Source organism: Nannospalax galili, unplaced genomic scaffold (genome assembly GCF_000622305.1).
Source record: "Nannospalax galili isolate Female #2095 unplaced genomic scaffold, S.galili_v1.0 scaffold884, whole genome shotgun sequence".
NCBI lineage: Eukaryota > Metazoa > Chordata > Mammalia > Rodentia > Spalacidae > Nannospalax > Nannospalax galili.
Window position 1 is genome coordinate 233,739 of NW_008352264.1, and position 18,599 is coordinate 252,337.

General features: G+C 35.8%; 1 protein-coding gene across 2 annotated transcripts in view; it reads left to right on the forward strand.

Moving 5' to 3' along the window:
- Window positions 1-18,599, forward strand: part of Atf6 (activating transcription factor 6) — a 235,063-nt gene that overhangs the window by 14,405 nt on the left and 202,059 nt on the right. For both annotated transcript variants that reach the window (XM_029554067.1, XM_029554066.1), the window contains exons 3-6: window positions 2,923-3,010; window positions 4,819-4,925; window positions 10,199-10,325; window positions 10,905-11,108. In XM_029554067.1, the coding sequence (XP_029409927.1) occupies window positions 2,923-3,010; window positions 4,819-4,925; window positions 10,199-10,325; window positions 10,905-11,108 (526 nt within the window). The remainder of the gene's footprint in view (window positions 1-2,922; window positions 3,011-4,818; window positions 4,926-10,198; window positions 10,326-10,904; window positions 11,109-18,599) is intronic.

An 18,599-nucleotide genomic window follows, 5' to 3' on the forward strand; every position in this document is an offset into this window, starting at 1 on the left:
ATATTATACTTTTCAAATCTGTGCATGGGATTTTAATGGCTTATTGACTCTTGTGAGATGCTCTCTTCATTAATGAATGCTTTTTAATGGCTGATTGACTAAGGAACTGATATTTTTCATTACCTCTGGATCCTAAACAAAATGATATATTTCTTTTAAATAATGTTAAAAAAAAGTGCGTTTCTTTTTTTTAAATCTGAAAGTTTCAGGAAATATTGGTATGACTTTATAACTAATATTCTGTTGCTTTATGTAAGGCACTAAATCTCTCAGTTGCCTAGTTTTTCCGAGGGACCTGGTGTTTTCCTTCTTCCATACTGTGGGAGAATTTCCTATGAAAAGTGATTAAAGAGCCAGAGTATATAAATGCTCCTTTGTTTCACTTTACATAAAATAGACCTGTTGAAGTTCCAACCAAATAAAATTCTTTTTTAAAAAAATATTAATTTTTATTTTATGTGTATCAGTGTTTTGCCTGCATGTTTGTAAGTGCACCTGTGTCATGCAGTGCCTATGAAGGTTAGAAGGGGATGTCAGATCCCCTGGAACTGGAGTTACAGATGGTTGTTAGCTGCCACGTGGGTGCTGGGAACTGACCTGGACTCTCTGCAAAAGTAGTCAGTGCTCTTAACCACTGAGCCATCTCTCCAGTCCTGAAAAATTCTATTTTTTAAAAAATTATTTGCTTATTTTAAAATTTTATTTCCGTGAGTGTTTTGCCTGCATGTACATAAGTGTATCCATGTTGCACAATGTGTGCAGAGGCCAGAAGAGGGCATTGCATCCCCTGGAACTAGAGTCGTGGCTGGTTGTTAGCTGCTATGTGAGTGCAGGAAACCAAACTCCTGTCCTCCACAAGAGCAGCTAGTACTTTTAACCACTGAGCCATCTCTCCATCCCCCAGATAAGTGTATTGCTTGCATGTATGTAATTACACCCATGTTGTGCAATGCCCATGGAGGACGCCAGATCCCCTAGAACTGGAGTTATGGATATTTGGAAGATTGTAAGCCGCCATTTGGGTGCTGGGAATCAAACCCAGGTCCCCTGGAAGAGCAGCCAGTGGTCTTAACTCCTAAGCCAAATCTCCAACCCTGGTATTTAACTTTTTTTGACTGAGGGATGAGTCAGAAGCATTCCTGGAGCAGATTGTGCTGCTGTTAGATTGTGCACACTTAAAAGTATCGCTAGCAGTCAGGCAGACAACATTGCTAAATTTACTTAAATCTTTGGAGTTCTCTTGTAACAAAAGATACTTTCTGTGAGCCTTTAATGGTCTGTTTCACAGACTAAGATTTTTTTTTTTTTTTCGGTTGCCGAAAGTACAAGGTTGCTTAATGTTTTGATGTAAGGATTCAAATAGAAATAGAAAAAGAGTAAAAAGATTGTTAAAAAATGTTTCTTTCATGGGCTAGGCATGGCAGTGCACACCTTTAATCCCAGCACTCAGGAAGCAGAGGCAGGTGGATCTCTGTGGTTGAGGCCAGCCTGGTCTACATAGAGAGTTCCAGTCTAGTTGTCTCAAAAAACAAAACAAAGCAAAACAAAAAGGTTCTTTCATGATTTAAGTGTTTTTTTTTTATGTGAACTTCCATACATTTTCTTCATAAACCTTAAACCAGAATTTACTCAGTTAAGAGCAGTCTGATAAAAGTTTCTCTTCTCTCTCTTTTTATTTGTTAAATTATCACTAAAATAAGCCATATAACAAATATCTTAATAGTTTCAGAAGTTATTAACAAATGGTTGCCAACAGAGGCTAGATGATTTTTTACTTGTTGGCTAAGGCTTACTTTCTGACCTGCTGCTGCTCATCGTCTGACATAATAAGGTGGTACTGACTGCTTCTAGACCTTACTGCATTGTTTACTTCTGTTCCTTTCTCTGTGACCCCGGATGCTTTAGGAAAGTACAGCTTTGTACTGTTTTGATCTCAGTCTCTCATGAGGGCACTGAAATCATGTGGCAGTTCTTTATTTATGTATGTTGTATATATAGGGTGGTTATTCAAATAATCCAGAATATTGTTACTTTTAAGTAAAAAAACCCCAATACCTACATAAAAATAAATAAATGGAGCACCTCTAAGATGTCTGTTAGCTCTTGTGTGAGTAAATTAGCTTTATATCCTAGCAACAAAAAGCATGTATTTCAAAATTTCTTACATTTATTTATTTATTTGCATGTGTGTCTGTGCTTGTGCATGTGCATGCGTGTATGAGTGTGTGTGTGTGTGTGTGTGTGTGTGTGTGTGTGTGTGTGTGTAGGGAGCACAAATAAACTATGGTGTACATGTGGAGGTCAAAGGACAACTTCAAGAGTTAGTTCTCTCCTTCCCCATGTCAGTTCTAGAGCTTGAACTAGGGCCTCAGGCTTGGCTGCAAAAGCCTTTACCCACTGAACCATCTGGTCAACCCTAAACATTTTTTAAATCTGTAAACATAAAGAGCAGTAGCCAAAAAGAAGAACTTGCTCCGTAGCAGTTACCCTCTTTATGATTCACGCATTTTTTTTGGCCATATCTGTGTTCTTTCTTTTATATACAGAGATGGTATTATGGGGAAACAATTACTTGGACTTGTTTTCCTTAATGGCGAGGGAAACTCCGTTTTGTTGGAGCTCTTTTATGACACAAGACACTTTTTTGTGAATAGTTAATGGTCTGTTCCTACAGAAAAGAACTTTGCCCAATCTTTTAGTTGTTGGATTCATTACCTCTTCTAGTTGTTATTGTCCTTCAACAAACCAAAATTGATCTGTCTCTAGACTGTCCAAGATGTATTTGTGAGATGAACCAGTTGACTTAGAAAATTCCTTTTATTAGGTTAGGTAGTAGCAATTATTCATGGTAAATTGTGTATGATAGTTTTATTTCAATGTGTATGTATTCTATTTTAATCTTTTCTGATTTGAAACTTACAGGAAAATCATTTCGATCATCTTAATTTTGATTTGGACTTGATGCCTTGGGAGTCAGACATTTGGAGTACCGGCAGTCAGTGCTGTACAGGTAATGGTTTACTTTACTTGTGAGCACTTAAACCAAACTCATACTTTGGTAATACTCACAATTAAGTGCATCAAAATGTCCTAGGGACTATATATCCTACTTTTGGCCTGACAGTGCAAAAATAAATTTCTTACCAAAATGAATATGAAGAGTTTCATAATTATCTTTGAGTAGAATAACGAATGAACAAATAACTCATATCAGAAATAGAAATACTGATTTTGGAATTATGAATAATTTCTCTATAAGAGAATACAATATATTACTATTATGGTAATAGTAATATTAAATTTTTTTTATTATTTTTATTTTGTATGTATGAGTGTAATGCCTGCATGTAGGTAAGGGCACCCATGTCGTGCAGTGCCCACGGAGGACAGAAGAGGCTGTTGAATCCCCTGGAACTGGAGTTATGGACAGTTGTTAGCTGCCACGTGGGTGCTGGGATTCAAACTGGGTCTTCTTCAAGAACAGTCAGTGTTCTTAACTGTGGAGCCATCTCTCTAGCCCCTGGTAATAATATTTTAAGGGAGCAGGATAAGTGTGGGGTTGAGTGTGCTAAAATAACTTGGAAGCAGATTGCCACTCATAAAACTGACCATAGGGGGGAAAAATCCTTTTTCCTATCTTGTAACATCCTTCTAGTGTCCCCAGTCAGCAGTGCCTAAGAGGAAGCCAGCTTAGAATACATTAATAGGGCTGGAGAAATGGCTCAGTGACTGCTCTTGCAGAGGACCTGGGTTCAATTCCTAGCACCCACATGATGGCTAACAACCACCTGTAACTCCAGTTCCAGGAGATCCAATGCTCTCTTCTGACCTCTGTGGGCATTGCATGACACAGGTGCATTTACATACATGTGGGCAATGCACCCATACACAAAAAATAATATATTAAAAAGAAATATATTAATTATTTGCATCACAGATTATAGGAGCTAGACTTGAGTCGAATTAGTGGATAAATAACCAGCACATTCTTCCACCCAAATTCTTCCCTCCCTCTGTCCTGCCTATTCCCCTTCATTGTAAGTACTTATTTATCTTGCTCACTTCCAGTCTTCCCTCATAGGATATGGGATTCATGAGGCCAGGGTTCTGGTTTCCTGGATTTCCATTCCTAATTTCTGATGCATAGATTCTGGGAACCTAACAAAATGGTGGTTGTTTTAAGTTACCCAGATTTTGTTACACAGTAGTAATCAGAACACTGGTTTGGGGATTTAGGACAATGGTAATGTGTTTGCCTAGCATGCACAGGCCCAGAGTTTGATACTCAGTACCTAAAAAAAAAAAGTACAGAGAACACTGACCTTGCATCTCCCATATTCTATGAGGGAGGAGGGAAGGCAGGAATTGAGCAAGATATATAAGTACCTAAGATGAAGGTGAATAGATAGAAATTTAGATGGTAGAATGTACTGGTTATGTTTCTTTTCTGTTTTTGGGGGAATTATTATTATTTTTTTTGCAAATGGTATAATATTCAGAAGGTAAAATAGTTTGTACAGTAGAAAGCGTTTCCCCTTGCTTTTGTTTCCAAGCCAGGAAAAGAGATGACAACCATCGTTATCAGTTTCATCGTTTTATTCTTCCAGAGAATAAGGGCAGATGCAAGTGAATATATACATGTACCACTTACTGTACAAGTGGACGTGTACTAAGTACACTGTTCTGCATCTTGAGTTTTTCATTTAAATGATATATTTTGGTAATCTTCCCTTCCCTATTTGATTGAATGTTCCCTTATTCATTTTATTCTGAATTTATACGGATTGATGAGAAAAACCTTCACTCAATGTTTTTCAGTTAAAGATATTAAGGCAGAACCTCAGCCACTTTCTCCAGCTTCCTCAAGTTGTTCAGTCTCATCTCCTCAGTCAGTAGACTCTTGTTCTTCAACTCAGCATGTTCCTGTAAGTAGCCAGTCTTTTATAAGGATTGAGTGCTATCTGGAAATATGTATATGGGGAAAGCAATTGATATTCGTCAGGTGTTTCATGGAACCTTATTTTCCTGAGAAGAATGAGATTTGACAGAGGGACCTGTGGGAGCTAGAAAGCTGTTAGCATCATCATAGCTTTGGCCTCTTCCCTATGCTCCTCCATCTATAATGTCTAATAATTCTTCTTTATTGGTTCACTGTTTTTTTCTCTCTGCATTTCTGTTTCCTTCCTTTTAGAGTATATATTCTTTAAGGACACAGAAGAATGTAAGATTGTCAGTTTTTATAACCCCTCAGTCATAGCACAAAGAATGATGATTTGTTTAGTTCAGGATTTCCTAGCATTATCTTTTGAATGGGCTAAGATTTTCACAAAGGTCTGATAGCTCTTTAAGACTGCTTCCCTATACACCAAGATTAAAGCTTTGAGGTCAAGAAAAGGAAGTACCTGACTTAGGTCATAGTGAAAGGTAAAACACAAGAAGAAAAATCAAGTCAGTATTTCATGTATTATCTCTGTTATAAATCGAGGTATCTTCATCCTGGCAATCACTAAATTCTGGTGATTCTATTTACTTTATTGTATTAGGGTGTGTGTGTGTGTGTGTGTGTGTGTGTGTGTGTGTGTGTGTGGTGACACTGTGCAGCACAGGCTGGCTGTGTGTGTGTATATGCCATAGTGCATGTGTAGACATCAGAGGACAGCTTTGGGAGTTGTTTTCTCCTTCCACTATGTCCAGGGACCTAATTTGGCTTCTCAGGCTTGCACAGCAAGCATGTTTACTTGCTAAGCCACCTCACTAGACCTCTATTCACTTACTATTTCTAAGATTCTTTTCTGCTTTTTCCAGGCCAACAGCATCTCACCTGGATTAAGCCAATAGGATTTTAGGTGATGCTTTGCCTACCAACTCCCTGACCCTTTCTTTGTAAAGTCAACCTTAAAGACAAATCCTGACTTATTTTTGATGACAAAATGTCAGTTTGCCCTGTTACTAATTATGTTCTCTTCAACAATTGATAGGTAGTATGTCTACTCGATTTTTCAGCTATGAAGTTACTCCTTTTTTCCCTTTTCCAGTTGCCAGTATTTTGTGAGAAGGAACTTCAAAATTACATAAAAGTACTATTGTTTAAAGAAATTTCTTTTTATAGTTATTTATTTTTGTATGTGTGCTGATGAAGTATGTGTATGTGTTTATTATGTGTGTGGAGATTCTTTCCTTCTACCATGAGGGGTCTGGGTATTGAAATCCATGCCTTTACCTTTTTAGTCAATTTACCAACTCCAAAATACCATTCTTTATCAAACTTTATATTTATTTGTTAATATTGGTGTGACATCATTGTTTCCTATTTTATTTAGGTTATAACTCCTTACTATGATTATTTCTTCTGATTCTTATGATGTCTCATATTTGGTCAGTGGGAGTCCCTTCCTATTGGCTCCTCTTATCTTTTACCATGTTTCCACTGGGCTTGACCATCCTACATCAAGACTTTCCCCTATTGATGCTGTATCCTTAGAGCAGATGATTCCCTTTGTGAATGCTTTTCCTACCCTTCTTGAGCACTGACATTCCACCAGGCATGAATGCCTATCTTTCAGCCCCATCTAGTGGCTAATGATGAAATTATTCTGAAAGGACTATTTTCCTAGTGACTGGTAATAGAAATTTATCATAAGATTTTATTTTTAATATTTAAATCTTTGCTCTATTTGAAATTGTCTTAGTACATGGTAAAAGATACTTGGCAATTTTGTATTTCTCCAAATGATTATCAAAAGGTTTACTCCTATATAATTTATTTAAAAGTTCTTTTTTTTCTCAGTGATTTCAGTTCTGTGCACTTACTTTAAATTTGTACAGATGATATTATATCTCTTAAATATTTGTTTGTGATACTTATCTGTTTTGGTGTATGTATGTATGTATGTATGTATGTATATATGTATGTCTTTGAGACAGGGTCTTTGCAGTTCAGGCTACCTCTAACTCATGATCCTCTGCCTCAACCACTGGAGTGATGAGGTTGTGTGTACCACATGCCTGGATTCTATTCACTTTTAAAGATTAATTCATATTCCTCTGTAAACAGAAAATCTATTGCATTTAACTGCACATTTCTATATATTTCACCCATACCATGGAGGTATTGTCAAAAATATTCCCTTGTGGATCTATGTGAGAATTTCTTTGGGATGTATGTTAGGAGCAGGAAACCTGGCCAGTAGGCTACGTAGATACTCAGCTTGGCAGTGCTTGTTCATGGTTCTCAGGGGCTCCTACAGCTACATAGTAGGCTCATTGGCAGTGTTTTGGATCCTTGTAGCTTCTCTTCTCTGCTAATGCTTACCATTATCTAGTTTTCTTTTTTTTTTCTTTTCCAGCTCACAAACCTTTTGTTGTTGTTGCTTTTGTTTTGTATTTCGTTGGTCACTGGTTGTTTTGAATATGTCTCTACATTTTTGTTATGGAGTTTGGATCTATAAATTGTTTATTCTTGTCCTTTGATAGTTTTTCTACTGATTTATTGTCTTTTTCATGTTTAATTTGCAAGAATCATATGCATGGTTAAGATAAACTCATTTACATATGTGTGTACATATATGTGCATGTGTGTGCATAGGCTGTTAACTCCCTTGAGACAGGGTCTCGCACTGGTCTAGATCTCACCAGTTAGGTTAGGCCTGCTAACCAGTGAGTCCCAGGGAATTCTTCTACTGGAATTCAAGCATGCACCACCATGCCCAGCATTTTTATGTGAGAGCAAGCACTTTACAGGCTGAGCCATCCCTCCAGCTCTAAGGTATAAAACTTTTGTTGAGTTTAGATATTGCTCATTTTCCCCCCTATTACCTGTCACCATTATAGACATTATGAAGTAGAAAGTCTTAATTTTCAGTTTCTCAGACTCATCTTTCTTTTTTGGGGGGCACTTTTCCTTTTCGGCTTAATTTTGAGGTTTTAGTAGATGTTTTAATATCTTTAAAAAACGGAACATTAATTTCCTATTTTGATGTTTATTCTTTTTATTTCATCTTTTTCTTTAACTATGGCTTAATTTTTGAGGTGTTTTGTTCTTGTAGCCAAAAAGATATTCTTCTGCATTTTCTTATATCCATCATATTATTTTTCTTTCACATTTAGATTTTTTTCAACCGTTTGAGTCTACCTTACATGGCTTTAAATAAGGATTCTAATTTTCTCTGTATGAGTAAACCAATTTTTATAATGAGATTATCTTTACAGTCATTTTCTTTTTTTGAGACAGGGTTCTCCCTTTAGCCCCAGTTGGCCTGGAACTTGCTATGTAGATCAGTCTGGCCTCGAATCCAGCCTGTCTCTGCCTCCCAAGTGCTGGAATTAAAGGTGTGCCCATCTTATTCCCAGACTCTTTTGTTTTGGGAGACAAGGTCTTGCTGTGTAAACTTGGCTGGCTCCGAACAAACGGTTGTCTTGTTTCAGCCTTCCGAGTGCTGCGATTTTAGGTGTGTGCTACCATATTCAACTACAAATATAACAGTACCTGTTTTTTTCTGAGTGGGTGGGGGGATACTGAAGCAAGGACTTTATATGTGCTAGATAATCTTTATATCTTTGAGCCATAGCTCCAATCTGGTTTTATAGTTTTTTAAAAATACATTTTCAAGATTCTTAGAAAATTCCTAGGTATTTTATTATTATTGCCACTGTAAGTAAAATTTTCATTACATCTATTACATCTTCAAGTGACTATTAATATTTTTATAGTCAAATATTATTCAAGCTGATTCTTATATATGTTCTAAATAGACAACTTACCTTTCAAAAAAGGAACATTAATTTCCTATTTTGATGTTTATTCTTTTTATTTCATCTTTTTCTTTAACTATATTTACTAGAATTATAGAAAAAGCAAGTGTCTGTTTCTTATTTTGACTTTAGTGGGAATGCACTTAGTATTTTGTGATTAAGTGTATGTAGCACATAACGTCCTTTTTAATTGCTAAGAAAGTATCTCTAGGGCCAGTGAGATGACTCAGTGGGTAAAGAGGCTCTCCAACAGCCTGACAACTTGAGTTTGATCCCTGGGACCCACATGGTAGAAGGAGAGAACCAACTCCTTCAATTGTCCTCTGACCTCCAGGTACACATACACAGCCCTTGCACAAAATCACTATGTAAAATATAATAAAATAGAAAGTATCTCTCTAATCTTTGTTTTTTGACAATTTTTATCAAATACTTTTTAATCATCTAAGGCCATAAAGATAAAAGTTTTCTTCTGTATTGATATCTTGTACTTTTTGGTTTCTTACAAATATGTTAGAATATACTTTATAAGGTTCACCAAAACTTCTTTTCCTAATCATTCAGGTTATTTAAAGATGTATGAAGTAGAGATTATGCCTATTTAGTTATCATCTATATCATAATTTTCTTTTTGGATCGAAGTGCTACTTTTCTCCTTTGTTATTCTAACAAAATAAGGCATATCCACTGAAAATGAAAAGCTATTTGGAAATTTTAATGTCATCTTCATATAGCTCTATGTTATCATTTCATCCATTAAATTAAATAGCCCTGTTTGTTTCAGCATTCATCTTCTTTTCAAAACATTGTGGAGCTGGTCATGGTGGTGCTTGCCTTCAATTCCCACACTTGGGATGCAGAGACAGGCGAATTGCTATGAAATCCAGGCCAGCCTGTGATAGTCTATATAGCAAATTCTAGGTCAGCTTGGGCTACATAGTGAGAGCCTGTCTCAAAACAAACAAACAAACAAACAAACAAACAAACAAACAAAAAAACCGTGGAAAAGGGCAGTGTTACTAAATAGAAAAAAATAAAATTAATAAGAATTACTTTGCTTTTGAAATTCTTTTAAGACTGAATAAAAGAAATGAAGAAGGATGTTGCCATTTTAGCTGTAGCCTTATGGTGATAACTAAATGTTTGTAAGACTAAGAACCAAGAAAGATCCAAAGTTTGTGGGATAAAATGTAGAAAAAAGTGGATGATTTATGTTTACTACAAGAGAATGGCGTAGAAATGCCACATTTTGAGTTAGTTTTCCTGCGGGGTAATGGGTGTTGGTTTATCAGCAGACACTTAGTACTTCATGTAGAGTGGTTTCTGCCGTATCTTATCTTTGCTTTGAAGCACTTTTCTGTTTATATATGGATTATAGTCTATTTCTAAGTAATTTGTTGCTCAAAGATGATACTCTTCTGCATGAATTTGTGTTATTTTCCTACAGGAGGAGTTGGATTTGTCTTCTAGCTCCCAGTCTCCCCTTTCCTTATATAGTGAAAGCTGTAATGGACCATCCTCGGTAGAGTCACTGAAGGAAGACAAGCCCATCACAGGTCCTGGAAGCAAAACTGGTATTTGTCTCCTAATTTGTATCTTTCTATTTTAGACAAAACTTAGGTTCCACTTTTTAAAAGGGCAGTGTTGGATCAAGCATGTGTTTATTAAGCTAGCTTGTTGTTTTTAAATTAGTGTCTTTAATTTTATTATTGTTTTTGTGAATGATTACTATGGGGATGAGAAGGAAAAAAATCTTTTTTTGATGGTCCTCATCTTTATAGGTAAAAAATACTTAAAACAGACTTAGATTCCATCATCTTCAAGGAGATTACCAAGTTCCAATTAAAGATACTGAATGTTAGAACCACTTGACTGTTCTCTCGTTAATTTTTAGGTTTTATTCAGTGATTTTAATATTATCTTTTACTAGTTCATGTGTTCCCTTCCCTAAACTGTAGCTTGGTTAAAAAGATCTGAAGAATTATTTTTTCAGTCCATTCAATTACAGAATAGCTGTGTTTAAGCTCGTTGAAGATCGTTACTCAGAAGTTAAGATAGTATGTACAGGAAAGTATGTAATGTGATATAATAGAGTTTGTTTAGAGTTTGCTTAGTTGCTTTCAGATTGATTTGAAGTTCATTCTTTTCTTCAGAAAATGGAGTGACTCCAAAGAAGAAAATTCAGATGAGTTCAAAACCTTCAGTTCAGCTCAAGCCTTTATTACTTCCAGCAGCACCCAAGACTCAAACAAATGCCAGTGTTCCAGCAAAAACCATTATCATTCAGACACTACCAGCACTTATGCCTCTGACAAAGCAGCAACCAATTTTCAGTATACAGCCTGCACCCACTAAAGGTACCTGTTTGGAATTTGAGGTTATGCACATTTATTCGGAAAGCAGTAGGCTTATGTCATGTGATTTATTTTAGTTTTGCTTATAATTTCTGAGCAAGTGCTATGTGTCAGGAAATATCCTTCCTTGGTTCTGAGGATTTTGCAGAGATGACTAATATGGTTCCTGTCCTGGTAGAGAGATCAGTTATATCTGATGATTTTTCCCCCTTATAGCCTTTATTAAAATGTCTGTCTTCAAAACTTTTGGTTTGTTTTGTTGAGGGGGGCCATCACTGTGATGCCTTAGCTGGTCTAACTCCCTATGTAGACCAGGCGACCTCAAACTCACAGAGATCTGCCTGCCTCTGCCTCCCCAGTGCTGAGATTAAAGGTTTGTGCCACCGTGCTCAGCCAAGCTTTTTGGTTTTATATGGTTTTATATAATGACTTAAAATGAAGAAGACAATTTGGGAGACTTTGTGGTGGCACTTTATTCTTAGATCATTGTGGCTATGAACTTTTTGTATTGTTTTTAAGGAGTGGTCAGTATTTAAAATAATAGGGTCCATTTCAAGTCAAGTATTTGTTTTAGCAATAAATCTGGTTCTTAATCTGTGAGGAGACTGTGTGTAAGTAAGCAAGGTATTGAACTAGGTGTTGGAAGACCTGAACACTGCTAACTAGCTCAGAATTGGTGCGTTTCTGTATTTTATCCACCAGATGGCCTCACATACTTGTGATTTACAAAAAGTGTAGGTTACTATTGGAAGTTCAAGTTTGAGGACGTGATACTCTTTGGATATAGATCTCTTAGGCAACTTTGCCATCATTGATCTCTGTACAAGTAGCTATGAGAAAACTTCTGCAACATTTATTTCACTGGGTTGAACTTATTGGCACCAACTAGTACTAAGTCTTAATAGGGCATGTGGTGTAAACACACTTGCTTTTATGACTACATTTACAGTTATAGTTTGAATGATAAGAGATCTTTGCCTATAACAAGAAGATGAACTTTGCTGAGCAGTTTATCAGTTCCATTTAATTCGAAATCACACATTATTTTGAACTTCAGTGGTTTTCCATGATCTGAAGATTACATTAATTTTTGGTGACCATGTGCCAATAAAATTGTTTTTCTGGTATAATCCAGAAGAGATGGTATTGTTATTATAACCTACACAGTTAATGTATGCCTCTTATTTATTTGAAAATGGAATAAGAGGAAGAAAGAAAATACAAAGTATTTTACAGTTAATCAACATCAGTATTAGTATTTTATAATTTAAAAAAGACAGGGCTGGGGAGATGGCTCAGTCAGTAAAATTCTTATGAGATTAAATTCAAATTCTCTAGTTGGAGGTTAAAGCCCTTCACAATTTGGTTCCAGTTTAGTTTTCTAACTCTACATTATAGTATCACTCCTTTCTTCTAGCCCAACTAATTCTCTTGAATTCTTTTCCTTTTCTTATTTTCTTGGTTCACACTATTCTACCAACCTGAAACATTTTTTCTGCCTATTTTTGCTTCTAAATCTTCTGTGTTCTTTAAAAATGTTATAAGTAGTGCAGGAGAGAAACGATTAAATATCAGTGCAAATGCAGAACCAGGATGGGAAGTAAAGATGTTAAAAGTTTTAAAAATCATAGCATCATGCTCGGCATTGTGGCATATGCCATTAATCCCCACACCCAGCAGGCAGAGGCAGGCAGATTACTATGAGATCAGGCCAGCCTGGGGTGGTCTACATAGTGAGTTCCAGGTCAACTGGAGCTACATAGTGAGATATAGCATCATAAAGTTTGGTAATTGAATGATGTGGGAGGGGCATGAAGTCTTGAATGACTTCTATATTTCTGTCTTTGACTCTTTTGATGAGAGTGCAAATCATTGTAGTAGGGGATGGAGATAGAGTAACATCTTTTAGAAGAAGGAAGCCAGAGTGAAGCCAGGGGCTGATTGGCCAAGTCTTGGTAATTAATCATAATATTGCGTCTAAAAAAATGAAAATGTCATCAATTTTGTCTTAGAATTTTACCTTCTAATTGGGATTTAAATTTGTATAAATAGTTAAATAACAATCAGTGAGAACTCATGTATTAATAATACATGCAAGTGTCCTTATAGAAGCTATTATGAAACAATGGATGTATTCTAAGCTCTTATTATGTGCCAGACACTCATTTTAGTGCTTAAATGTACTATCTTGTTTAATATTTACGTATCTCTTTCGATACGTGCCAGTATTTTCATTTTATAGATGAGTAATGTAAGGATAAAGAAATATTTGCTGAGGGTCACACAGATATGCTATTTTAGACAAAGTAGACATTCAATAAATGTTTGATATATAGTTTGAAATCTTTGAAAAAAGTAGAAAGACTGGCTATCAAAATCAGTGAGTCATACCTACAAGTATTCAACATTGAATTCAGCTGCCTTCCATTAAGGGGATTTGCATATAATGCCAAAGAGGATTTTGAGCATGCTGAAATGGATAAACAGCCCTTTGGTGTGTTCTGTTTTAACTGTTTCCACCCTAGGAACAGTAGTAACTATGTTCAGCTGCTAACCATTTAAGGCCTTAAATAGTCCTTTGCATTGTAGTTTGTGGTCTGGTCAGCACTTGGCAAGTCACTGTGAGAATTTTTGGGTTGAACATATTGCAATAGAAATTTAGTTGTTTCCTCCCATTCTGTCTTGAAACTTGAACATGCCTCTAATATTTAGAGGATGCTTGATTTAGATGCTGCTAAAGTAAAGACAGTTGGGAACTTGGGGGTGGAAAAGCTTGAAGCACAACATAGAAATAAAGGAGGCAGCAGTGGCTGGTAGGACTTGAGCCACATTTGGTGCACAGACTGTGTTGGATGATCCTCCTCTCTCCATGATGCAGTTCTGTCAGCTGAGAGAGATGATGGTGAGACAGCGGACAGTATGGACTTGGATGGTTTTACTTTTTCTTTCTTTTTTCTCAGCAGTGAGAATTGAACCTAGGGCCTTGTTCATAATGAGCAGATGGCTCCACCACTGAGCTATATTCTTGGACCAATTTTAAATTTCTGTTTTGAGAGAAAATCTCATTAAGTTGCCCAGGATGGCTTTGAATTCTCTCTATAGTTCAGGCTGATCTTGATCTTCTGATCTTGTTTCCTCAGCCTCCCAAGTAACTGAGATTCCAGGCCTGTGCTGCCAATTTTGGATTATTTTTCTTGATTAGTTTTAAGGAATATGAAAAATGTTATTTGTCAGTGCTTTAAATCTGGGACCCAAGTAACTGAGATTCCAGGCCTGTGCTGCCAGTTTTGGATTATTTTTCTTGATTAGTTTTAAGGAATATTACAACTATTATTTGTCAGTGCTTTAAATCTGGGACTATAAGTTTGATTCTTTTTTGAAGTATCTGTGTGTTTACCATTTCCCTCTCTTCTTTAGAATAGATCTGAAGTTTTGCACAGCATTTATTTAGAGGGTGAAGGTTTTTTTTTTTAAATCATAATTTTTTAAGCTTAGAAGATATGGAACATTGATTCCCAATTTGTTCTTCTTTTCTTAAAGTATCGTTGGTTCTCAGTCTCTAGACTATGGACCCTAGAGTGTGGATGGTGGGCAGTAGCCTTTTGGCATTTTGCAAGGCATCCCCAAACCCATATTTATAGCAAACTTTTACTGCAGTCAAATAATTTGTTTTACTTATCTTTGTAAAGCTATTTTGAAAATTTTTGTGGCTATATTTTGTAATTTTTGTGGCTAAAAATCTACAAATTTATTTTATTTTATTACTTTTTGCTCATTCTATTTTTGAGAAATGGTCTTGATGCATAGCCCAGGCTGGCCTTGAACTTGCAATCCTTCTAGCTCAGCCTCTCAAATGCTTGTATTTAAAGGCATGCACCACCATCCACCATGCCCAACACAAATTTATTTTAATTCATAGCTAAATTTTGCTATTTCTTTTTCTGCCTGGCTCTGCCTCCTGAGTACTGATATTAAAGGCATGTATCACAACAAAGCATGCACCACAATACCTGACACCATAACTAAATTCTTAATAGTTTTTTTCTCATTATGTATCTTCTTAGTCTATATAAGTGATAGAACAACCATGATCATCTTGGGTGACTGATTTCTCTTTGATGTTAAAGAAGACTGTTGCTGGGCATCATGTTGTATACCTGTAATTTCAGCGCTTAGGAGGCTGAGATTAGAGGATTGTGAGTTGAGACTAGCCTTGGCTACATAGCAAATACCAGGCCAACCCTGAGGTATACATAGTGAGACCCTGTCTCAAAAACCTCAGGGCTTAGTGGTAGAGGGCTTGCCTAGCAAATGCAGGGCCCTGGGTTCAGTCTCTAGCGTCCAATGAAGAGTAATTATTTTTATTTTTAAAAAATATTTTACTTATTATTTTTATTTTATGTGTATGACTGTATTGCCTGCATGTATGTGAGCGCATCCGTGCCATGCAGTGCCAATGAAGGTCAGAAGGGAGTGTCTGTTCCTTTGGAAACAGGAGTTAGGATGGTTGCTAGCTGTCATATGGGTGCTGGGAATCAAACCCAGGTCCTTTGAAAGAGCAGCTGTGCTCTTAACTGCTGAGCTATCTCTCCGGCTCCCAGTGAAGAGTAATTATGTTTAGAGATAGAAATCCTTTGTTTCAGTTTTACATTACAGTGAATATATCTTTTTAATAGTGCCAAATTGACTTAACTTCTTATTAAGTGTTGTTTAAAACCAAATCTTTCTTCATATGTTCTTTTTTTATTTATTTGCATATCTAACTTAAGCATGTATGGATGTATATATGGCTTTAAGCCATTTCCTCATTTTATATGTATTTATTTCATAACAAGTCAGTTTTGGGGAAAATGAGAAGATAAAATATGCTTGGCAATTGTTTATGCCTCAATAAATTGTATGTATTTCAAGTATAAGAAATTAATTTTAGATCTTCTTACTAATTTACTGATTTATAAGTGTTAATAATTGAGATAAAATGTAACAATTGAATTCTACTTTGAATGTGCTTTTTTGAGGTCATTGAAAAAAGAATTTGATTTTTGTAAAGGTGATATTTTTTATTCAAAACAGATGTTCTCAGCAAACAGGTGTTCTGAAGTGTTATTTTGATTTTCAATTTTTCCTGACCCTTTGAAATGTGAAGCTGGTTTTTACAAGTCATATTAAGCTGCCTGAAAGCATAATGCCTTTTTTCCCTTGAAGAAGAATTATAAGTTTACATTGAATTTTAGTTTCTGGTTATTATAGTACCTTTTTTGGGCTAGATAAAACCAAGTACTACCGATATTAGGCAAGGCTTTTAACACCTTGTAAAATTGTTCAGATTTGAAAGGAAATAGTAGGCAAGTAAAATTTTTAGTAGATGTGTTGAGTCATAAACATTTTTTTGAGGGTGATGATATTAGTTCTCCCCAGATGAGCATATGTTTAAAATAATGATGAATATAAAGAGTAAGAAAAAAAATTGAAAGGCCTTTGTTTTGGAGGGGGATTAGAAAGGTTGGTGTTATCTATACACTATTTTAAATTGCAGATGTTTGTTCACTGTGCTTGCTAGCTAAAAATTCACCTCCAGTGGTTTTATATTTTTTTGATATTTGTGGTCATTTATTCATCCAACATTAAGTTTTTGATTCTTTTCATATATTTGTATACATATTTATTTGTAAATCTTAATTTGAAAGATTTGTTGTTTAAAATAAGAAAAATTCTTATGGCAGTAATAAATCTCAGAGGCTAAGATTAGAGAAATGTTGATACAACAGCAAATTTAACATATGTGTAGTTGAAAAAGATAAATGTGGTATTTATATTATATATATAAAATGAACTGTCTAGTTTAGTCATGTCTCTGGTGAGAGCTTGTTTTTGTTTTCTGCATAGTACTGGGAATTACACTTGGGCCTGTGCCCACTAAGCAAGCCCTCTGCCACTGAGCCCAGCCCTTACTTTTTATTTTGAGATGAGGGTCTGAACTGATCCCCCTGCTTTAGCCCATAGAGCAGATGGAATTACAGGCCTGAACTATCAGGCTTGCGTTTTAAATTTTTAAAAATTTTGTATGTAGCTAAGTGTGTCTCTGCCATGTGTGCAGTTGTCCACAGAATCCAGAAGAGGGCATAAAATCCCTGGGAGATGGAGTTGGTGGTTGTGAGCTACCTGACATGGATGCTGAGAACTGAACTCGGGTCCTCTGGAAGAGTAGTATACTCTCTTAACCACTGAGCCATCTCTCTTGCCTTAGGACTGGCTCGCTCTTTCTTTCTTTCTTTCTTTCTTTCTTTCACCTGAGCCTTGCTGTGTTGCCCAAGCTGGCTTCATGCTTCTGGGCTTGAGTGGGTCCCCATCTCAGCCTCCCAGCTGCTCTGACTATAGGAATGTGCCATCATATCTGACTTGAAAATAGATTGTCAGTGATAACTCAAAGAGGATGAACTTAGTTGGTCCCATTAAAAACATAACATCAGATTCTGATTTCAGGTCTGTATTTCAGCTAGTTTAAAAAATAAAAACCATTTTTCAAGATGTGTCCATTTCAGTACACCTAGAGCAGTGGATGATCTTATTGGTTTGCATGTTACTATCTTCATGTCTGTGTCCCCCAAGCCTTGCCCTTTTGAAATTTCCCATGACTGTCACAGACCCCTTATTTCATCCAATTGCAGGATTTTTCAGTCATCATTGTTTTGAAATGAGTTAAGTTCCTTGCTGTCTAAATTGTGCTCCTGATCACCCAAGTGCAAGCTGAAATGTCTTATACTTTACCAAAGTTAATTACAGAACACATTATGCTGCATAATCAATAAAATCCAAGAGCTAATGTGATTCAGGACATAGGTGTCTATTATTTGCTTTTGTGCTTTAAAGCATTATGGAAATCCATAAACACAATAATTGCCCTTGAACTAGCTGTTTCATCCTGAAAGCACAAAATCTGTGATTGAGTTTGCCATATAATCAGGGAGAAGCCCTATAGAATACTGCCCCGACTTTGTTTCATTTGTCAGTGTTTCATGAGGCCAGCTTTTCATTCTATACTCAGGAGATCATTGAATGAAACATGGTTTAAAATAAGAAGATATCTATTCCCTTTATATGAGAACACTCATCTATTAACGTTAGGAAAGAGTGAAAAGCATTTCACTTATCTTGAATGCAAATGACATATTTGGGTCTTTAAATACCAAGCAGTAAATGATCAGTTTCTATCAGTGACCAAGTTTCCCAAGTGACCAAGTAGGTAATCACACATCTCTTTAAAAACCTATGCAATGAAGAACTTGAATTGATTTTAACATCTTTTAAATAACTTTAGGAAGTAATTTTTGTAAACACTAATTCTGCAGTTTTTATATTCAAATGTATAATGTTAGAAAATCTGTTACTCTTCCACATTCTCATATTAATATATTTTAATTAAGTTACTATAGTATGATCATATTGCTCTATTTTTCTTAGTTTAAAAACTGTTAAAGGAAGATTAAGAGTTTA